Source organism: Tachyglossus aculeatus, chromosome 4, assembly GCF_015852505.1.
Source record: "Tachyglossus aculeatus isolate mTacAcu1 chromosome 4, mTacAcu1.pri, whole genome shotgun sequence".
NCBI classification, from domain to species: Eukaryota; Metazoa; Chordata; class Mammalia; order Monotremata; family Tachyglossidae; genus Tachyglossus; species Tachyglossus aculeatus.
The window spans coordinates 76,798,589-76,821,300 of NC_052069.1; the positions used below are offsets into that span (position 1 = coordinate 76,798,589).

General features: G+C 41.7%; 1 protein-coding gene across 2 annotated transcripts in view; it reads left to right on the forward strand.

Moving 5' to 3' along the window:
• Positions 1 to 22,712, forward strand: part of ANGPT1 (angiopoietin 1) — a 265,372-nt gene that overhangs the window by 121,856 nt on the left and 120,804 nt on the right. The window contains exons 1-3 of one of the 2 annotated variants that reach the window (XM_038744582.1): positions 17,535 to 17,647; positions 19,446 to 19,602; positions 21,158 to 21,313. In XM_038744582.1, coding sequence (XP_038600510.1) covers positions 19,600 to 19,602; positions 21,158 to 21,313 — 159 coding nt within the window. In that variant the 5' untranslated portion in view covers positions 17,535 to 17,647; positions 19,446 to 19,599. Of the gene's footprint in view, positions 1 to 17,534; positions 17,648 to 19,445; positions 19,603 to 21,157; positions 21,314 to 22,712 lie in introns of those variants that run through there. The other variant, XM_038744581.1, reaches the window with a different exon arrangement.

A 22,712-nucleotide genomic window follows, 5' to 3' on the forward strand; every position in this document is an offset into this window, starting at 1 on the left:
TCACCCCACACATCTAATCCATCACCAAAACCTGCCAGTCTCACCTCCACAACATCACCAAGATCTGCCTTTTCCCCTCCATCCTAACTGCTACCTTGCTGGTTCAATCTCTCATCCTATCCCAAATGGATTACTGCATCAGCTTCCTCTCTGATCTCCCATCCTCCCGTCTCTCCCTGCTTCGTCTATACTTCACTCTGCTGCCTGGATTATCTTTGTACAGAAAAGCTCTGGGCATGACACTCCCCTCCTCAATAATCTTCAGTGGTTGCCTGTCAACCTACGAATCAAGCAGAAAGTCCTCACTCTCAGCCTCAACGCTCTCCATCACCTCGCCGCCTCCTACCTCACCTCCCTTCTCTCCTTCTACAGTCCAGCCCGCACCCTCCACTCCTCTGCTGCTAACCTCCCCACTGTGCCTCGTTCTTGCCTGTCCTGCTGTCGACCCCTGGCCTATGTCCTTCCCCTGACCTGGAATGCCCTCCCTCCACATATCCGCCAAACTAGCTCTCTTCCTCCCTTCAAAGACATACTGAGAGCTCACCTCCTCCAGGAGGCCTTCCCAGACTGAGCCCCCTTTTTCCTCTCCTCCTCCCCATCCCCCTCCACCCTACCTCCTTCCCCTCCCCACAGCACTTGATTATATTTTTATACAGATTTATTACTCTATTTTTAGTGTACATAGTTACTGCTCTATTTTGTTGATGATGTGCGTATAGCCGTAATTCTATTTATTCTGATAGTTTTGACATTTGTCTACATGTTTTGTTTTGTTGTGTGTCTCCCCCTCCTAGACTGTGGGCCTGTTGTTGGGAAGGGACTGTCTCTGTATGTTGCCGACTTGTACCTCCCAAGCATGTAGTACAGTGCTCTACACACAGTATGTGCTCAATAAATACAATAATAATAATGGTATTTGTTAAGTGCTCACTATGTGCAAAGCACTGTACTAAGCAGTGGGAAGGTTACAAAGTGATCAGGCTGCCCCACGTGGGGCTCACAGTTTTAATCCCCATTTTACAGATGAGGTAACTGAGGCCCAGAGAAGTTAAGTGACTGGCCCAAAGTCACATAGCTGACAATTGGTGGAGCCGGGATTTGAACCCCTGACCTCTGACTCCAAAGCCCATGCTCTTTCCACTGAGCCATACTGCTTCAATATGATTGAATGAATGAATTTGAGGAGGGAGAGCATTCCAGGGCAGAGATAGGACCTGGGCCAGGGGTCGGTGGGGGAATAGGTGAGAACAATGCACAGTGAGAAGGTTAGCACCAGAGGAGCATAGTGTGTTGGCTGGGATGTAGAAGGAGAGAAGGTAGGTGAGGTAAGAGGGGGCAAGGTGGAGAGCTTTGAAGCCAATAGTCATATCACTCTTAATTTCCTCTATCCTTCCCCTACTTTCCCTTGCAGCCATGGTACTCCCATTCCTCCTATTTGCAACTCAGTTTATCATCTTTCGTCTCTTCTTGCCTCTTTTTTTTCAACTGCTTCAAGTACTCCTGCTACTCTTCCAGCTCCTTCAGGTCTCTCCTGGTTATTTTTGTTTTCTTCTTTTTTCAGTCATCTTGAATCTTGGAAATCCCAGCTACTCCCCTTGTGACTATACATTCTTGAGCTTGCATCATGCTCTGAAGCTATTTATCCCTCAAAGCACACCAAAAATGCCCCTTCAGAATACATACTGCTCCAAATGTCTCAAAGCAAATATGTAAAATATATTTCCATACACAATGTCTTCCATGACCATGCCTTACCTCTGACCTTCAAAAATGTCATAAACCTTCCTCTCTTTCCACTTATTTTCTCCACTTTTATCTCTTCCCAACCTGCCTCCACTATCCATACCCTGCTATGTCTGTCTTCTATTGCTTTCTCTTTCTGAAACTCCCTGATATTAGTCCCTGTCAAACAACCACTTTGCTACTTCCCTCTTTTCTCATCTCCATTGGTTATTCTCATTTTCTCCTACTGCTTTCTCCTGCTCTTCTTTGGCTACTTCCATTCTGTTTCCTTTTACCCCTGAGCCTTTGGAGCCCATGCCACTGCTCATTCATTCATTCATTCAATCATATTTATTGAGCACTAACTGTGTGCAGAGCACTGTACTAAGCGCTTGGGAAGTACAAGTTGGCAACATAGATGGTCCCTACCCAACAGTGGGCTCACAGTCTAGAAGGGGGAGACAGAGGACAAAACATAGCATATTAACAAAATAAAATAAATAGAATAGATATGTACCAGTAAAATAAATAGAGTAATAAATACGTAAAAACATATATACATATTTACAGGGGCTGTGGGGAAGGGAAGGAGGTAAGGTGGGGGGAATATAGAGGGGGAGGAGGGGGAGAGGAAGGAGAGGGCTCAGTCTGGGAAGGCCTCCTGGAAGAGGTGAGCTCTCAGTAGGGCCTTGAAGGGAGGATGAGAGCTAGCTTGGCGGATGTGGGGAGGGAGGGCATTCCAGGCCAGGGGGAGGACGTGGGCTGGGGGTCGACGGTGGGATAAGCAAGAACGAGGCACGGTGAGGAGATTAGTGGGAGAGGAGCGGAGGGTGTGGGCTGGGCTGTAGAAGGAGAGAAGGGAGGTGAGGTCAGGTGTGTGGGGGCGAGGTGATGGAGAGCCTTGAAGCCGAGGGTGAGGAGTTTCTGCCTGATGCATAGGTTGATTGGTAGCCACTGGAGATTTTTGAGGAGGGGAGTAACATGCCCAGAGCATTTCTGGACAAAGACAATCCGGGCAGCGGTGTGAAGTATGGATTGAAATGGGGAGAGACAAGAGAATGGGTGATCAGAGAGGAGGTCAATACAGTAGTCCAGACGGGATAGGATGAGAGCTTGAATGAGCAGGGTAGCGTTTGGATGGAGAGGAAAGGGCGGATCTTGGCAATGTTGTGGAGCTGAGACTGGCAGGTTTTGGTGATGGCTTGGATGTGAGAGGTGAACGAGAGAGCGGAGTTGAGGATGACACCAAGTTTGCGGGCTTGTGAGACGGGAAGGATGGTAGTGCTGTCAACAGTGATGGGAAAGTCAGGGAGAGGGCAGGGTTTGGGAGGGAAGACAAGGAGTTCAGTCTTGGACATGTTGAGTTTTAGGTGGCAGACAGACATCCAGATGGAGATGTCCTGAAGGCAGGAGGAGATGCGAGCCTGGAGGGAGGGGGAGAGAGCAGAGGCAGAGATGTAGATTTGGGTGTCATCAGTGTAGAGATGATAGTTGAAGCTGTGGGAGCGAATGAGGTCACCAAGGTAGTGAGTGTAGATCAAGAACAGAAGAGGACCAAGAACTGAACCTTGAGGAACACCTACTGTAAGGGGATGGGAGGGGGAGGAGGAGCCTGCAAAAGAGACTGAGAATGAATGACTGGAGAGATGAGGAGAACCAGGAGAGGACGGAGTCTGTGAAGCCAAGGTTGGATAGCGTGTTGAGGAGAAGGGGGTGGTCCACAGTGTCGAAGGCAGCTGAGAGGTCGAGGAGGATTAGGATACAGTATGAACCGTTGGATTTGGCAAGCAGGAGGTCATTCGTGACCTTTGAGAGGGCAGTTTCCGTGGAATGTAGGGGATGGAAGCCAGATTGGAGGGGGTCAAGGAGAGAGTTGGCGTTGAGGAATTCGAGGCAGCGTATGTAGACGACTCGTTCAAGGAGTTTGGAAAGGAATGGTAGGAGGGAGATGGGGCAATAACTAGAAGGTGAGGTGGGGTCAAGAGAGGGTTTTTTTTAGGGTGGGAGAGACATGGGCATGTTTGAAGGCAGAGGGGAAGGAACCAGTGGAGAGTGAGTGGTTGAAGATGGAAGTTAAGGAGGGAAGAAGGGACAGAGTGAGAGATTTCATGAGATGAGAGGGAATGGGGTCAGAAGCACAGATGGCCGGAGTAGCACTTGAGAGGACGGAGGAGAACTCCTCTGAGGATACTGCTGGGAAGGATGGGAGAGTAGCTCATAAGATTCCAATATTTACAGGATTTTTGAGGACAAACATAATCCCAAAATAGACCACCTGGATGTCCAATTCCTTTTGCTGAACTTCTGGGCTCCAAATAGTTATAGGGAATATAAACTAAAGTATATGAATTGTCAGAGGTAGCCGTAGCTGTCCAGCTATTCAGGACATTGAACCTCCTAAATTGCTAGACAGCTCCCCTGGGGTTCAAAACTCAAGGGTCTTATTTCTTTTATTGGAGGGTGATTATTTATTGCCCCGAAGAGGCTGTCTCCTTTTGGTCCACCTCAGGGCAAGGAGACCTGCACAGTAGTGACAGTGGTTCTCAAGATAAAAAAGAGGAAAGTGGCCAAAAGAATATGGAAATAGCCATAAAAGGAGCATTAATTAAAAGGGACAATGATGCAAACAAGAGAACTGTGAGAAAAGAAAGATTAAAGACAACAAAATGGCAAGGGGAGTAAGATGAAGATGTCAGGCCTCTCAGGAAGGAAGAGGAAGATAAGAGATAGAATGAAAGACAGGATTATGCTATTAGGGCTGGACTCTGGAAAGAATGTGGGTTGGTACAGGATGAGCACTTACTGTGTGCAGAACACTATACTAAGTGCTTGAGAAGGTATGATATAACAGATGATGATAATGATGTGACTCTGGGGAATTAAAGGGAGTGATTGTCCTGTGAGAAATCAGTAATAGAATTAGGGGAGTTAGCTTCAGTGTGAAGAGGGTGATATCTAAATGAAGGGACTACCACCTAATAAAAGATGGTGAGGTAAGGGTCGGCTGAGAGAATAGTTTGGGAGGGAAAGAATCAAGGAGTGGAAAAATCAGTGTGATAAGTGAGCGTATGGTAGGGAGAAAAAATTGTTGTGGAGTTAGTTATCACAGTTGATAGAGTAGAGTTAAAGGACTGGTAGAAAATCAGATGATTTTGATTTATCATGACATTTTATATGTGTGATCTTGAACTTCAAATATTAAAGGTTTCTAGCCTATGAATGCTAGTCCGATTGAAAGGAGTTCTTTTGCAAATGCCCTGACCAGTTTTGGAGACTGATTATATTCTAGAAGTTAAAATTAACATTGTAAAAATAGCCAGTTATTTCCATAATTATCCATATCCAGACTATTACTAGGGTTTGTAGACTTACCTATCTTGTTAAATATATGTATGCCAATGTTCTAGTGTATATGTGGAAAATTTGGCCTTTTCAACTTTGAAGAGGTGTCTACCATCTTTCCGGGGTGTTTTAACATGAAATCATTCTGGAATAGCTAGAAAAATCTACCAGAATTGAGTGACAAACTATAGAGAATATGTCAACTATTTTTCTAAAGGAAATAAAGCAGTTCTCAGTGATGGTCTCAGTGACGAGAAAAAAGTGTTTTATTTATGTAGAGCAAAACATTAAGTAGGCTGCAGTATTTAAACTATACTCTTGGACTTCATTAAATAAAATAAATGATCCAAATTGGCAATCATTTGTGCAATCAGTAATGAGCTGGTCTTGGTTTCAAAGTGAAGTAAAGCATTAGAAATTTGAATTCATTAAAATAATAGTTTGGTTTCTGGGACAAGTTGAAAAGCTTAGCCAAAATGGGCAGTTGATTAAAACTCAGGTTCAAGAAGCACTGACCTTGTATAAGCAACTAGATTGGGATTTTTCAAGGACATTAACTTGAAACATTTCTCTGTCTAATAAACCAGAGTAGTATTTTGTTGAAATTTTCCCTTTGGTTTCCTATTTGTCTTCTGCTATACTTAAAAATAACTGTATTTAAGGGACATGAGCATCCAGGTTTTCACGTCTGAGTAAAAATTCATTAGATAATATCGGCTAGGCAGCTGTTTATGAGTGATTGATGAGAGTTTGTATAGGTCACAGTGTAATCACTACCTCCTTTAAGCAGAAGTCAAGTACAAGATTTTCAGGTACCCAAATAAAATGGAACAGAGTTGAGGAATTCTTTGAAATGAGATTCAAACATCTGACTTTCCACAGATAAAAAATCTATTCCTTTCTACTTTGGGAAGTTGTTTTTTTTTTTTAATAATCTACCTCATTAGGTGATCGCTCAAGAGAGTATACTGAACAGCATTTGTGACAGTGTGATTTAATTTCTCAGTGACCGTCTCTTGCTAAGGTTCCTTTCGCCTTATAAAATTCAGACACTAACTGTCCTTGCTGCCACATTAGTCTCTGTTAGAATTCTAGACACTTGGCAACAAGATCACTTAGCTCTTCCACGTAACTCGGATACCAGTTATTGCCTTACTAGGATGTTAAGTAATTCTTTCTGGCCAATGTAGAATGTCCTGAAAGAATTACTGCCCCTTGTCATGCATCAAAATAGTTCCCAGCAGGAGCAACATTGGAAGGGATAAGCGAGTACAAGTGGTACAATGCAAACCACTAGAATTATATTCTATTTCTTCATACAGGTTCTTGGTCCTAAACTTTCAGGACTGAGGCTCATCTGTTTTCCTGACAGGGAAGCTAATCATACATTCTGGCATATGTACTGGGGAAATGAAAACTTTTAATCAAGGGAAAAATTGTAATAATGTTGCAATATCTATCATCACACTGAATTTAAAATCTTCAGAACAGCTCTTGAATATAAGTAATTCTGTTTTTAAATAGTAAAACTTAATGATGGGTGTATGGTAAATATCAGTAAAGTGCTAATCCTTTTTTCCTTTTATCTGCTGACAACCTTTTTCATTCCTCAATAAATCTAAGATAATGGTCCACCATCTCTCCTTTGACTAAAGCTTATTTGTAAGTCACTCATATTTTTTGAGTGCTTATTGAACACAGAGCACTCTACTAAGCACTTGGGAGAGTACACTTTAATAATAAAGAGGCACTTTCCCTGGCCACAATGAACTTAGTCTAAAGAGGTTGTTTGTTATTGGATTTTCCAGAAAGTTTGGTTTGCTTGAACTCATATTTTCGTATGTTCCTTTCACCACAGGATGCTTACCAATACATCATTAGAATTTTGCTTCCATGGAAAAACTAAGCTCCTCATCTTCCCTCCTACCTTCATCCTTTCTCCTTCTCATATTCTTCCTTATAACATTGCCAACAAGATTGATGAAATTTTCATCATCCAGTCTCTAAAGCTTCTTTCACTCTCCACTCTCTTCTGACAAATGATACACGTACTTTCTCCTAAAAGGAACTTCTTCGACTCTCAAGTTTGTCACACCACATCCCTTACCCCTGTAAAAGCTGTCCTAAAGTCATTAGTATGCTTCAAACCTTTGGACCTAGGCTTAACTAGCATTGGACATTTCCAGCTTTGTGGTAGTCTAGCCATTATGTTTTTACTGTCAGGGACCTTCTGTATACATTTTACTTTGAGAACAAGATTTTCACTTTCTTCCCAAATTACTTCTGTGGCTCATCTATTTTTGACCTTGGCTGAAAGTTACTAACCATGCCAGTTCATATGCCCTATGAGTTTTATCATATTTTCCACATTAGCCAAATTCAGGCTTGAATTCTAGGATAATAATAGTAATAATAATAATAATAATAATAGTACTTAAGCACTTCCTAAGTGCCAAGCACTGTTCTAAGCAACTGAGGTAAATACAAGGTAATCAGGTTGTCCCATGTGGGGCTCACAGTCTTAATCCCTATTTATAGATGAAGTAACTGAGGCACAGAGAGGTTGTGACTTGCCCAAGGTCACACAGCAGACAAGTAGCGGAGCCGAGATTAGAACCCACTTCCTCTGACTCCCAAGCCTGTGCTCTTGCCACTAGGCCACGCTGCTTCTCATGTCCTTCTATCCTAGTCTCCAGGTAAACACCAACACAGCTTGACTCTACCTTTTTAAACAGGTTCTATGCTGTGCATTACAGTTCAAGATCCAGATTGATTGGAAGACAAAGAAGTAATAATTATGGCATTGATTAATAATCATTATGGCATTTATGAAGGGATCACTCGGTGCTTAGCACTGGGGTAGGATATGAGATTAGACGCAGTCACTGTCCCATATGGAACTCAGTCTCACTGTCACTGTACTGATGAGGAACCTGAGCCCCAAGGTGGTAATGTGACTACCCTAGGTCGGGTATGTATTAAGTACATTGCACTCTACTAGAAAGGGGGAAAGTAAGAAACAGAAGACAAATTATCTGTCCTCCTATGAGATTCCCAGGAGGATTTTTCATCATTGTTAAAAACCAGGGGTGACAGTGGCTCTCCCAGTTTGGACTTACTTGCATCATCATCAGTGGTATTTACTGAGCGCTTACCATTTGCACAGCACTGTACTTAACACTTAGGAGGGTTCTGGATTTAAAATCTATCTATATATAGATAGATTTGAAGCAACACTGTGATCTATTTGACAGGAAGCATCATTTGTAGACAGATTATTTTGAACAAACTGTTAATCATAACAATCTTAAAAAAATTAGAGAAAACATAAATTAGGTCATTGATTCAGATTAAGAATTCAGCCCCTTGAAAGGTGTGTACCACGTTTTACCAAGTTGAAAGAAGTTTATTTTAGAATGTTTGTTGCACATCCTCTAGAACTAATGATGCACAGTCCCAAGTAAGGTGATATTTCAAGACTGTTGGAAGACCTCCAGAGAGGAAAGACCAGTGTGGTTGGTGGCAACTGCCACTGTCCTACACAGGGCTCCCAGTCTTAATCCCCATTTTCAGAGGTGGTAACAGAGGCACAGAGTAGCTAAGTGACTGGTCCAAGGCCACACATCAGACAAATGGTGAAGCCAGGTTTAGAATCCAGGCCCTCTGACTCCCAGGTTTGTGCTCTTTCCACTAGGCTATGCTGCTTCTGAGCCTTCTCATGCATTTGCCTTTTCAATAACAATAATAATAATGGTATTTGTTAAGTGCTTACTGTATGCCAAACACTGTTCTAAGCACTGGGGGAGATACAAGGTTGTCCCAAGTGGGGCTCTCAATCTTAATCCCCATTTTACAGGTGAGGTAACTGAGGCACAGAGATGTTAAGTGACTTGCCAATGCTCACACGGCAGACAAGTGGTGGTGGAGGATTAGAACCCATGACCGCTGACTCCCAGGCCTGTGTTCTTTCACTAAGCCACGCTGCACCATGCTCACATGCCTGGATTGGCTCTCCCCATCTGTAATATCACAATAGAAAGTGGAAGGGCTCCAGATGAGAAACTCCTTTTGGAAATAAATTTAAATGATAGCCATTGTATGTAGGGTTTTTTTTGACTGTTGTGTTTATGTAGGCAATAGTAACATCATTCAAAAACACTGGGAGAATTCATTGGAACTTCACATCACAAAAGCATTTGTAAAAGCCCAACAGTTGATTCAAATTTCCACCAGGGTGAGATCATCGTTTTTCTTTAATGTTGAATAAATAAAAAGCAATACAATTCATTTTTCATGGTAATGAATCTTGTAACAAAGATATAAGGATAATAAAAACAGTGATACTCAATGCTCATGTTTATCTTTTAGGAGGAGTTCAAAGATTGGTTTATGTACTGCTCAGTTAATTCTCTAAAACTCCCTTGGGAGTTTCATAGCAAGATGATCAATATTTATCCCATTTGGAAAAACTTGAGTTGGGTTTTCCCATAATAAAACGGTGACAACAGAAAAACATAATTCAGCTCCAGTGGCCTTAGTAACCAAAGACAGTTGGTGTGTCTTGGCAAAACCAATATATCCTCAAGGTGGGGTTGTTGTATTGGTCACCACCCCTTGTTTCTTGGATACTAGCTCTGTACACAGTAAGCACTCAATTAATACCATTGATTGTTTGATAGCCCTCTTATCTTTGGCATAAATCTGAGGTTTAGCATGATCTAGATGGATTTAGACCCCCAAAATCTGAATTTGATGGCCACAAAACCTCACAGAACAGTGGTTAAATAATAATAATAATGATGGCATTTATTAAGCACTTACTATGTGCAAAGCACTGTTCTAATCACTGAGGAGGTTACAAGGTGATCAGATTGTCCCACAGGGGGCTCACAGTCTTACTCCCCATTTTACAGATGAGGTAACTGAGGCCCAGAGAAGTTAAGTGACTTGCCCAAAATCACACAGGTTACAATTGGCGGAGCCAGGTTTTGAACCCATGACCTCTGACTTCATAGCCCATGCTCCTTCCATGCTGCTTCTCTGCAGCGTGTGTCGCAACTCTGTGTTAAAGCCACACAAAGTTGTAATCAGGGGGCTGAGAGAAGGGAAAATAGGCTTCCTTATTGATTTGTCAACATTTCCCTTTCATTGTTACCCTTTCATCTTCCCAGAGCCATACATTCTCACATAGTCTTGTGCACAATGTAAGGGTATCTCTTCCTGCCTCAATTGAGAGCTCATTTGGAGTATAGCCCTTTAAGGTAAAGGTAGTTATGGAAAGTTTAGCTAGATATTTCTCTTCTGCATAGTGAAATCCTTGAAGTCTCCTAAAGAGGGAAAGGTGACATCTGGTGGAATGAAATTTTTTTTTTTCTTTTTCCATGACCTCTCTGTTTCATTCAACCAGTAACTAGTATTTATTGAGTGAATGCCTAGGCTATGTGTAGAATACTGTAATAAGTGCATTACCCATATTAAGCCCTTGAGATAGTTCAGTAGAAGGAAAAAAAATAGTGCTCCCTGTCCAAAAGGATTTGCAAGCTAACAGAAATCCAAACATTTAGAAAAATTTTCACCCCAGAGTACATAAACTACATGGAATTTAAAGCATTTAAATAATAATAATAATGGCATTTATTAAGCACTTACTATGTGCAAAGCACTGTGGGATTTAAATCCCACAATATGTCTAGAAAGTTCTAGGTGGTATTCTCCCAAGCATTTAGTACAGTGCTTTGCACACAGTAAATGCTCAATAGTACAATTGAATGATTGATGGAGTTTTACACACTCAATTTCAACCTGAAGGGTAAGGTTATAGTGGTAAGTGTCAGGGTTTAACTGTGTTAGCCTTCCTATGAATAAATGTGCCATTGGTGGCAGGCATTTTTAATGGATGAATATATATTTTCACTTTCAATTCAAATGTAGCTTGAGAGAGCAGTTAGCGGTAGAACAACAGTTTATTGTGATGATAATTTTCTCTCCTATGCTTAAGCACTCTGGGAAAGACTATATATCACCAGGAGACTAAAGTAGTCTGTAAAATGGAATAAACAATGCTATGACTTCCAGTTTCCTGATTAAAGTGCATGGGGAAAAGAACTTCCTTCAAAAGATGGGTCAGAAATCACTGTCCTCCACTACTACTTAGTATTACTTTCCATTCTAATTGTCCTATTAACATTTGGATTGAGTGATTTCAATGAAAAGCTTTCACTCAGCTTGGTCCAGGAAGAGATAATACTGATGCATAATGCTCTGGAATGCTTGTTGTATAATAATGTTGAACTTTCTGACAGTTTAAAGTCTGAGAATGTTTAAAAAAAAAAAATCAACACCCATACTGCTGAAAAATCTTTTACAATTTAATGAGTTTACAGAAAGCAGATGCAGTTGAATGAATACAAAGAGCATCCATAGCACAAATAAATATTGCTTAAAGAGTAAAGTGAACAATGTGGCTTTGTTTTCAAAGATGCAGTAACCTGCAGGATACATGTTTTAGAAGCCAAGCCAAAACATGAACCATGGTGTCTTTATTTTGAATAGATTATTTATGCATTGCATACTTACCTGGCAATTGAGTTTCGTATCATAAATATAGGATAAACCTCAGCCCAGTCCTGAACACTTTGGGATCAGGCATCTGCATGAAGGAATTGATTACAATGCTAGTGGTTCATGCGGCACAAACTCTCATTCCTGCCAGAAGTGCTTCCTATGGGAAAGTAGTTACCACAAGTAAATCATTGGACAGGGGTGAAGCAGCATGCATAGAGGATGGAACGTGGGTCGAAAGGAAGTCGTAAGGTTGTGGGTTCTAATTAATCCCAGCTCTGCCACTTGTCTGCTGTGTGACCTTGGTCAAGTCACTTTACTTCTCAGGGCTTCGGTTACCTCTTCTGCCAAATGGGGATTGAGACTGTAGACCCACGTGGGACAGGGACTGTGTCCAACCTGATTTGCCTGTATCCACCCCAGTGCTTTGGACAGTACCTGGCACATAATAGGTGCTTAACAAATACCACAATTATTATTACTGTTGCAAAATACACATAATTTATTACTAAACCCATTTATAGTGAAAGAGATCACATCATAGTAACAGTGCTGTGCCACAGTACTATAGACCCAAAGATGGTTGCCCAACTAGCTATTTCAGTACTACCTTTTAGCCAACTATTTTCAAGAGTCCAATTGATCCTGCCCACAAAGTGAGATGCCCTCAGTACTCTTTTGTCTAAAATCATTCATCACAGTAGGCATTCCCAAGAAGGGTTTCCCTCTTTCATCTATCTTCTTGTACCCTCAGTGAGGTCTGGCAACCTAGTAAATAGTGATCACAGGGAAAACAAAAACAGGATTCTGCATTTTGAAAATACTCCTAAAACATAATAAATTCCCAAATCACTGAAACTTTGTTAAAATTTTGCCTGTGGCTTACATTATGAGTTGCGTGCTTGATGTGATGTGTTCTGGCATTCGTGCTTACCATCATTCTTCTGGTTCAGGGATTGTACATTTAACAGATCTTGTGCCTGTAGGATTGGCCAACATTGAATGCCTGTACTAAATCACATCAGGGCACAGAACTGAGGAGTACTGGTGTGTATGTGTAGAAGGGGACAGATTCCTTTAAAGGGCTGGTTCATTCCAGGGTGGAAGGCTATGCAGAGGAGAGCGATGGAGTCCAGGAAGTTTCCAAGTAAGTCTGGTGGAATTACTTCCTTTTGAAGCGGCTATGACTTGAGCTATTGTCTGAGAAGTTCTCCAGGAAACCAGCCCAGCCCTCTACCCTCAAGGCCATCTCTCCCTGGCCTCTGTTCCCCTTTTCTGCAGCCAATTAATCATAGCATTTATTGAGCACTTGCTGAGTGCAGTGCACTTTTATCATGCACTTTGAGGAGAGGAGTACGATACAACAGAGTTGGTAGACAAGTACCCTGCCCACAAGGAGCTTGAACTCACTCCCTATATCCCTAGTCCCTGTAGTCTCCACGTTTCCAGGGATAGGTAATTCTACCACAGTCTGTTTCCTCCAATCATTTTACTTCACTGCTAAAGAAATGAATTCAGATTAACTAGTCTAACCAAAATATAAAAGGTGTGCTACTGTTTTTCTTTGTTTCATTTATTTTTGGTATTTTTTAAGCACTAGGTGTCAAGCCTTGTTGTAAGCACTTGGACAGATCAAGTTAATCATGTCAGACAGTCTGTCATATGTGGGGCTCACAGTCTTATGTAGGAGGGAGCGCAGGTATTGAACCCCATTTTGAAGTTGAGAAAACTGACTGTGAGCCCGTTGTTGGGTAGGGACCCTCTCTATATGTTGCCAATTTGTACTTCCCAAGCATTTAGTTCAGTGATCTGCACACAGTAAGCGCTCAATAAATACAATTGAATGAATGAGTGAATGAAGCTCAGATATGTTAAGCAACTTGGCCCAGGTGTTGTAGCAGAGGCAGATTACAACCTAGAACCCCTGACTCTGAGGCCCAAGCTCTATTCACTAGGACACACTGCTTTCCACTGTGCTGTAGGAGAAAGATTTGTGAGAGAAAGTTTAAGACTTTTAATGACAAAAAGATGTTGGCCCAAAATTAGCCACTAAACCAGTCAACAGTCTCCCCTTCACCCCTTTCTCCAGCCTGTCCCTGCTCCCACCTTCTTTGACTTCACTTTCTGACCTTGGCCCTTTTCATTCATTCATTCATTCAATCCTATTTATTGAGTGCTTACTGTGTGCAGAGTATTAAGCACTTGGGAAGTGTAAATCAGCAACATATAGAGACGGTCACTATCCAACAACAGGCTCACAGTCTAGAAGGGGGAGATAGGCAACAAAACAAAACATGTAGACAGGTGTCAAAATCATCAGAATAAATAGAATTATAGTTATATGCACATCATTAACAAAATAAATAGAATAGTAAATATGTACAAGTAAAATAGAGTAATAAATCTGTACAAATATATACAAGTGCTGTGGGGAGGGGAAGGAGGTAGGGCGGGGGGGCTAGGGAGGAGGAGAGGAAAAAGGGGGCTCAATCTGGGAAGGCCTCCTGGAGGAGGTGAGCTCTCAGTAGGGTTTTGAAGGGAGAACTAGTTTGGCTGATGTGTGGAGGGTAAGCATTCCAGACTAGGGGAAGGATCTAGGCCAGGGGTCGACGGTGGGACAGGCGAGAACGAGGCACAGTGAGGAGGTTAGCAGCAGAGGAGTGGAGGTTTTGGGCTGGGCTGTTGAAGGAGAGACCTGTTACTTTTGCTCTTGATAAGTGATATTAGAACAATGGCACTGAGGGAAGATACACCTCATGCAATAAAATGCCTAATTAACCAATAATGGAAATGAACATGTTAAAGCAGGATTCTCAAGATCCTACTATTTATCCTCTGCACATGGCTGGACTATTGTCTTCAGAAGCTCACCTAAGACTCTTAGGTCATGGTGGTATTTTAGTCACACAGTTTTATGGTCTATGTCTTGGAGACTCCTACTTAATAGCTCATCAGACCATGTAGTCAGTAGATTTAAAGCTCAAAACTCAGTTCTTAGAGGTTTATAAAACATTTAACCTTGAGGTGGGTGACATTTTCTGTAAGCATGTTTTAAAATCAGTAGGGAATACAGTCCAGCAATCAAATTTGTTGCAAATATTTCCAGCTGATGTGGCCCATCAGAATGGATTTCACAGTTATGCATCTGCTGAGGAATGTTTACAGATAAGATGAAAGCAGTCCTCCTTATTAATCACACATTGTATATTTGACTTCTGCTTCCCTCCTCAGTCTTTAAATCAACTACATCTGGTTCTTGCTACTTGGTTTTTGCAGGTTACTTTTTGGCAATAAAAGGCAGTTACTACTGGAGAAATGGACTCAATTTGATTTTAAAAGAATTATTAAGCTGAACAGTAATAACGGTTTCAATTTGTTTAAATCGGGAATTTTAGAAAAAAGATGATCAGTTAAAGTTGTGACTTGTCTGTAGTAGATTTATGAAGTAATTAAATAAGGTCAGTTACAAGGCTCATGTTAATCAGAATCAAAGTTAGAATATGCTACATTCAATATGCACTACTGTCTAGAATTTTTTCTGTAGCCTCAGAATATCCCACAAATGATTCTATTCTAAAGCCTCTCAAGTAGCATTTTAGATGGGGTAAAGTGCTCTTAAAAGTTGATACTGAAAATTAATTATGAAATAGCAATTATACTGTGATTCATCAAATAAATAGTAGAAACACAGACTTATTCAGAAATAGAATTAGGAAGTCTTTTGGCAGTGCTACTAAGCCAAAGATGAAAGAGTGCTGAATGAAGTGAGTGATTCATAGCACAGGCCCAAATTTGACCTTTACTCTCCAAGGTGTTAGCATTGGTAAGCTCATTGTGGGTAGGGAATGTGTCTGTTATATCACTGTGTTGTACTTTCCCAAGTGCTTAGTACAGTGTTCTGCACACAGTAAGTGATCAATAGATTTGACTGATTGTTTAAGCGTCATGTGAAGCTTGTAATAGATGTAATCAGGAAACCCTGTCCCATACCATAATATTCCCATGTATCATTCTCCTTCTTAGACCGAGCCTAATTTTGGGACTGGAACTGTGTCCAACTTGATTAACCTGCATCTATCTACCCCAGAGCTTAGAACATTGTTTGACACATTCTAAGTGTTCAACAAATATAACAACAACAACAATAATAATAATGATAATATCTTGATGAATCAAGAAACTAGAGTAACATTGTTGCTAGATTTGCATTGATTGCCTCCCTAGATGTTCTGAGATTCCTATGCTTCTCTGGGCTGGAAGGGCAGACAGAAGCCATGGAATACCTATCCTGGGCCAAAGTGGAATTGGAGACAAGAAGTAGTGCAGATCAGGTAGCTTCAGGACTAGGGGGCCAAATCCCACCTTGGTCTCCTCAGTAGTTCTTTTATATCCTGCCTTCCTCTGGCCCTGGTAGTGTGGACTTGGCCTTAATTGCCTTACATTTTAGTTTCCAAATTATGTAATGGGTCCAAGAGCAGTTAGCCACCACACAGTTCCCTGTGGGCAAGTAATATGTCTCTGTTATATTGTACTCTTTTCCCAAGTGCTTAGTACAGTGCTCTCCACACAGAAAGCACTCAATAAATATAATTAATTTATTGAATTCATTCATTCAATTCATTCAATTGTATTTATTAAGCACTTACTGTGTGCAGAGCAATGTGCTTTTGTCTTTTGATTTCTGATTTGTCTCTTGGTCTGCCCTTGATCTTAGATTCCTTTGTTTTGTCTTCTGCTGTTCTCCAAAAATTTTATTACTGGGATGCATGGTGTTTCATTGCCTTTCATGTACATCAGACACTCATTCTGCCCTCTGTATGTACATGTGTGATTTTTAGATGACCATAAAACAACTGCTTGACTATCGCCTGCCATCTATTCTCTTCACATGCAATAATTGTGGTATTTAAGCGCTATGTGCCAAGCACTGTTCTAATGTGCCACCCAGCAAAACTTTATTAATATGAGCATTATCTTACTATAGGTAGACTATGGTATTCCTGGACCTTGTAGTTGTTGATCCAACTCACCAGGATTAAAGTAGTTCTCAGGGTAACATAGCTTTGCTGGGCAAGATAAGAAATTAGAATGGATGACTGTGAGATACCCAATTAGGTTCTGTACAGTGACCTTAAAGGAGGAGCACACAAAACAGGATGGTAGAATAAATTAGCTAAAGACAGAGTAGATGACACTATGAGAAAAAAAACAGTCTTTAGCTGCAAACTCTACCTCTATGTCCTGTCACCTGACTCCATTCTTGACTCCCTAAAATCTGTTTTTTGCTTCCTTCATTCCACTGTCTCCCCTGCAAGGTTGTAAATTCTTGGGCATGGGGTTCGTTTTTACTAATTCTATTGAACATTCCCAACTGATTAATGCAGTTTTCTGCACAGAGTAGACACTCAATAAGTGCCATTGATTGCTTGGCATCTGTTATGGCTTGAACACTGGAGAGATCTGGGGGTCATGCTGAATATGATGGGTTGGGGGATATGAGGGCTTATACTCATCAAGTAGAAACTTTGTAGCCCTATAGACAATATCACAATAACAAGTAAGAGTGAAGATGTCATTTACCCTCCTTCTCAAAGATGGAATCCCATAGATGTGACTACCATGTTTCAATGATATTTTGACCATACTTTTCTTAAGGAAGAAGTCCTATGGAGCATACATTCCCTGTCAAATATGATTTTGAGGAAATTATGATCATGCACCTTTAGTCAATAAATCAATGGTATTTATTGAGCACTTTTTACAGAACACTGTTCTAACTACTTGGGAAGCATAATATGGTTGGCAGACCTGACCACAGTTCTCAAGGAGTTTACAGTCCTTCCTGGAGAAATCTGCCAACAAGGAAAATATCTCCTGCTATTTAAACTGTTCCTCAACAGGTGGACCATGCAAGCAACAAAATATTACAAAGGCGCCATTTAATTACCATCTTTAAGAAGAAAGATGAAAAAGGCAGGATCCTAACCAGTGCCCTCCTGGTCTAAAAGACTTGATGACTCAGGTAGAAACTAACAATGTGGCTTCCGTCCAAACTGTAATAGAGAGGTTATGTTCTGTGAATCAATCAATCAATCAATCGTATTTATTGAGCGCTTACTGTGTGCAGAGCACTGTACTAAGCGCTTGGGAAGTACAAGTTGGCAACATATAGAGGCAGTCCCTACCCAACAGTGGGCTCACAGTCTAAAAGGGGGAGACAGAGAACAAAACCAACCATACTAACAAAATAAAATAAATAGAATAGATATGTACAAGTAAAATAAATAAATAAATAAATAGAGTAATAAATATGTACAAACATATATACATATATACAGGTGCTGTGGGGAAGGGAAGGAGGTAAGATGGGGGGATGGAGAGGGGGACAAGGGGGAGAGGAAGGAAGGGGCTCAGTCTGGAAAGGCCTCCTGGAGGAGGTGAGCTCTCAGTAGGGCCTTGAAGGGAGGAAGAGAGCTAGCTTGGCGGATGGGCAGAGGGAGGGCATTCCAGGCCCGGGGGATGACGTGGGCCGGGGGTCAATGGCGGGACAGGCGAGAACGAGGTACGGTGAGGAGATTAGCGGCAGAGGAGTGGAGGGTGCGGGGTGGGCTGTAGAAGGAGAGAAGGGAGGTGAGGTAGGAGGGGGCGAGGTGATGGAGAGCCTTGAAGCCCAGGGTGAGGAGTTTCTGGCTGATGCGCAGATTGATTGGTAGCCATTGGAGATTTTTGAGGAGGGGAGTAACATGCCCAGAGCGTTTCTGGACAAAGACAATCCGGGCAGCAGCATGAAGTATGGATTGAAATGGGGAGAGACACGAGGATGGGAGATCAGAGAGAAGGCTGATGCAGAAGGGAAACAGATAGTGGAGAAATGGAAGGAGCAAACTAAAAATCTCTCTATTGGGTACAAATGAATTTCAAAGGCAGTTGACTTTATCAACTTTGGCAGCCTTTAAGAAAATTTGGCTACCTGAGAAAAAATATCCTAGGGTCTAAATGCTACTCCATGATAGTATGTCTGGTTGAGTCAGGCTAGAAGCCCACTGCAAAGTTTTTTCCCATCCCTTTAGGATAAAGGAGGACTGTAGTCTGGGTCCCATATGGTTCAACCTATTTAACTGCTACTATGCCTGAGGCTGTGACAAAGGATGTGGTTGCTGGTTTTAGAGTATGCTTTAAGTGTCTTTCAATTCGGCAGCTTAAAAAGCCTCACCAGAAGTCTTGGGACACTCATCCAAGAGCTACCAGTGCTGATTATCATAAGCAGAAGGTTCATACTCAAGAGGCTATGGAGATAATTATGAACTAGTTCTCAAGTTGTGTTTCCACCTACCCTCAGAAAAACATTCACCTAACCAAGATTTTTGTTGGTAATGGAGGAGAATTCAGAAAGTGTATGCTGAAGAAACTTTAAGTTCCAGCCTTTTTCACACAACTGTGTGATACCCTAAAGGTATTCCTACCATCCCAAAGATAAAATGTGTCAAGGGCTCTCCTACCCAAAATGCATTCAGAGGATCAAGGCCATTCATTTATATTGACCACCCAAGGCTCAGTTGGTGAAAGAGAAAAGAACAGGATTTGACCAAGGGGATTTATCCAAATGATTTAATTGTAAAGTAGAAGAACGGGAAAAGCAGGTCCTTGGAAAAAGGTAGAAAATACACTATTGTATTAAAAGACTGTAGGAAAGAAGGCAAAGGAGTTGGGGAAAAGGCAAAGTTAAGAAAGGGGGAGGTCAGGGAGGGAAGTTGCTGCTTCAGTCCCAAGGAACCAGGATATAAGCCAAATGGAATTTGTGAATTTTGTTCTTTTTGCAGTTTACATCTGGTGGATGTATTGGAGATTCTCTTGGGAAGGAGTGGAAATAAAAGAACCAAGCCTGGAATGAGCTGTTGATCCAAGTGTTGTCTAACCAACACTTCAGTGGGGGTGGTAGCATCATGAACTGCAATAAACACCTCACCTACATCCATGGTTAGAAGCTATGGAAATTCTCTCTTATGACTCACTTCTATCCCATGTTGGCTGTGGGGAGTGTGCTGTTGAATAGCTTTACTTGAACAATACGGCTCAAGTTGGGGCCGGAGGAGTAATACTGTGTCCAGTGAGGTGAAAAATATTATAATTTCTCCAGGAGGTGGTTTCTCTGCTCTGTTGTCTCTCTCGGAGGAGAGCCACTTAAAGGTATGTGGAGCTGAAACCGTTTCCCAGATCTGCCTAGTCTGGTGCCATTGCAGTCAGCTGTGGGGTGATTTAGGAAAGATTAAGAGTGGGAAGGTGGGTTGAGAGTGCCTTTCTCTCCTTCCATGCCCAAGAAGGCTTATAGTTGGCAAATGAAAGGCCAGGAGGAGTTCTCTGATTTTTCATTACCATTTATCAATCAATCAGTAGTATTTATTGAGCACTTGCACTGTGCAAAGCACTGTACTAAGCCCTAATAGTTATTAGATATGATCCCTTTGGATCAAGGAATTCATAATTGAGTTGGGGAGACAGACACTAGATAAATTAGAGGTAGAAAGCAACAATAAAGTATGAAGATATACATATATAATTGCAAAGGGTGTGTGTCAGAGGGCCCAAATGCTTAAGTGAGGAAGTTGTGTTGAAGTGGCGGTGGGAGAAAAATATGGTAGAGAGATGAGTGGTTAATCAGAGAAGGCTTCCTGTAAGAGAGGTGTTTTTAAAAGGACTTTGAAGATGGGAAGAGCAGTGGTCTGCTGGATGTGAAGAGGGCAGGAGTTCCATGTAGAAGGGAAGGCCCAAGTAGGAGATCATCTGTGAGAGAGATGAGAATTAGTTTGGGTACATAGAACTACTCCGCAAGTGTACTTCTAAAATCACACATTAACACCTAGCCTTTAATTTAGACTCTTGGCCCTCTTGTCCTCAGTAGCATGTCCTAATGGAAAGAATACAGGCTTGAGAGTCAGAGGACCTGTGTTCTAATACTGGTTCCACCACTTGCCTGCTATCTGACCTTGGGCAAGCCACTTGACTTCTCTGCTTTCAGTTTCCTCATCTGTATAATGGGGATTCAGTATCTGTTCTTCCTCTTATGTAGACTATGAGCTCTGTGTACGACAGGTATTGTCTCTGACCTGATTATTGTGTAAGTATCACAGTGCTTAGGACAGCACTTGGAAAAAGTCCTTAACAAGCACTACTATTATTATTAGTACTACTAGTAGTAGATGCAGTAGTAGTTGTAGCTGTAGTAGTTGAATTAGCATTAGAACACTGCACAAACTATATGGAGACTGAGTTTAAGCTGGGGTGGAAATGGGAGGGATTTATTCTGGGATCAAGGGCTGTGTTCCAGTTGGATTATGTGCATCCTGGCAAGTTAAAGGGTATTTGAACTATGTGCCACATGTTCTTTCTTGGTTACTAGCCCTATCAGAGAAGCAGGATCTCTCAGCAATCATACCACTGACCAGCTGTGCCTCATTTCTTCCCCACACTTCCTGCATTTCCAAACTTAAAGCATGTTGCTTACAACATTCTCCTTTCTCTTTACCTCCCACAGCTCGAGAACTACATTGTGGAAAATATGAAGTCGGAAATGGCCCAGATTCAGCAGAATGCAGTTCAGAACCACACGGCCACCATGCTAGAAATAGGAACCAGCCTCCTCAGCCAGACAGCAGAGCAGACCAGGAAACTCACAGATGTTGAGACGCAGGTAGGTTTCTGGAGCCAACGTTATAGGGCTTTAGGTACTAAATTTTTCTGATCTTGTTACGTCAACACATAATACATTTCCACAGTGGGATTCAAGAAACAAATATGCTTACCATTTATGGGAAACAACAACACTGATGACTCGGATTATTCACATTTTTTTTATTTCTTGTGAGTAGTAGTGTTGCCTAGTGGATAGAGCACAGACCTGGGAGTAAGAAGGACCGGGGTTCTAATCTCCCTCCTCTACTTGTCTGATGTGACCTTAGGCAATTCACTTAACTTATCTTGCCCAAGTTACTTCATCTTTCTAAATGGGATTGACTGTAAACCCCATGTGGATCAGGGATTGTGTCCAATCTGTGTCCAAGCCCAGTGCTTAGTATAGTGCCTGGCACATAATAAGGGCTTAACAAATACCATTAAAAACATTTTATTAATGGTTGGTATTTTTTGTAGCCATGAAAATGATTGAGACAGGGCCATCTAAGAAATGCAACAGCAGCATGGGAAGCAACATGGCCTAGTTGATAAAAAAAAAAAAAGGGGGCCTGAGAATCAGAAGGACCTGGGGTCCCAAACCCACCTCTACCATTTGTCTGATGCATGCCCTTGTGAAAGTCACTTAACTTCCCTATACCTTAGTTCCTTCATCTGTAAAATTGGGATTAAGACTGCAAGCCCCATGTGGAACATGCATTATGTCCAACCTGAAAAATTTGTATCTACCCAAGCACTAATACAGTGCCTCCAACATAACAAGTGCTTAACAAATACCATAACCCCCCCCACCCACCCCCAGCATTTTCACTTCAAATAAACTGAAGCCAACAGTGGCTACCAACAGTGAAATATAATAATAATGATGGTATTTGTTAAGCGCTTACTATGTGCAAAACACTGTTCTAAGCTCTGGAGGGATACAAGGTGATCAGGTTGTCCCATGTGGGGCTCACAGTCTTATTCCCCATTTTACAGATGAGGAACTGAGGCCCAGAGAAGTGAAGTGACTTGCCCAAAGTCACAGAGCTGACAATTTGCGGAGCGGGGATTTGAACCCATGACCTCTGTCTCCAAAGCCCAGGCTCTTTCCACTGAGCCAAGCTGATTCTCCCTCATAAATATATATCAAGCACAATAAATATCAATATTTTTAAACAGAAGCTTTGAAGTGCTTTTCAACTTGTACTTTATGAAGTGGCTCTTTACTCATTTTCTGTGACATCTTTCCAGCCATTTGAACATAAAGGCACCTGGGGAGCATTTATAGGTCTAGGAGAAAGGGAAAAACAAAATTCATTTTTCAAGCACTAGAAAATAATTAGGTTACTGTGCCCAACTGGATAATCTTGTATCTACACCAGCAGTTAGTACATAGCAAGCACTTAATAAATACCATG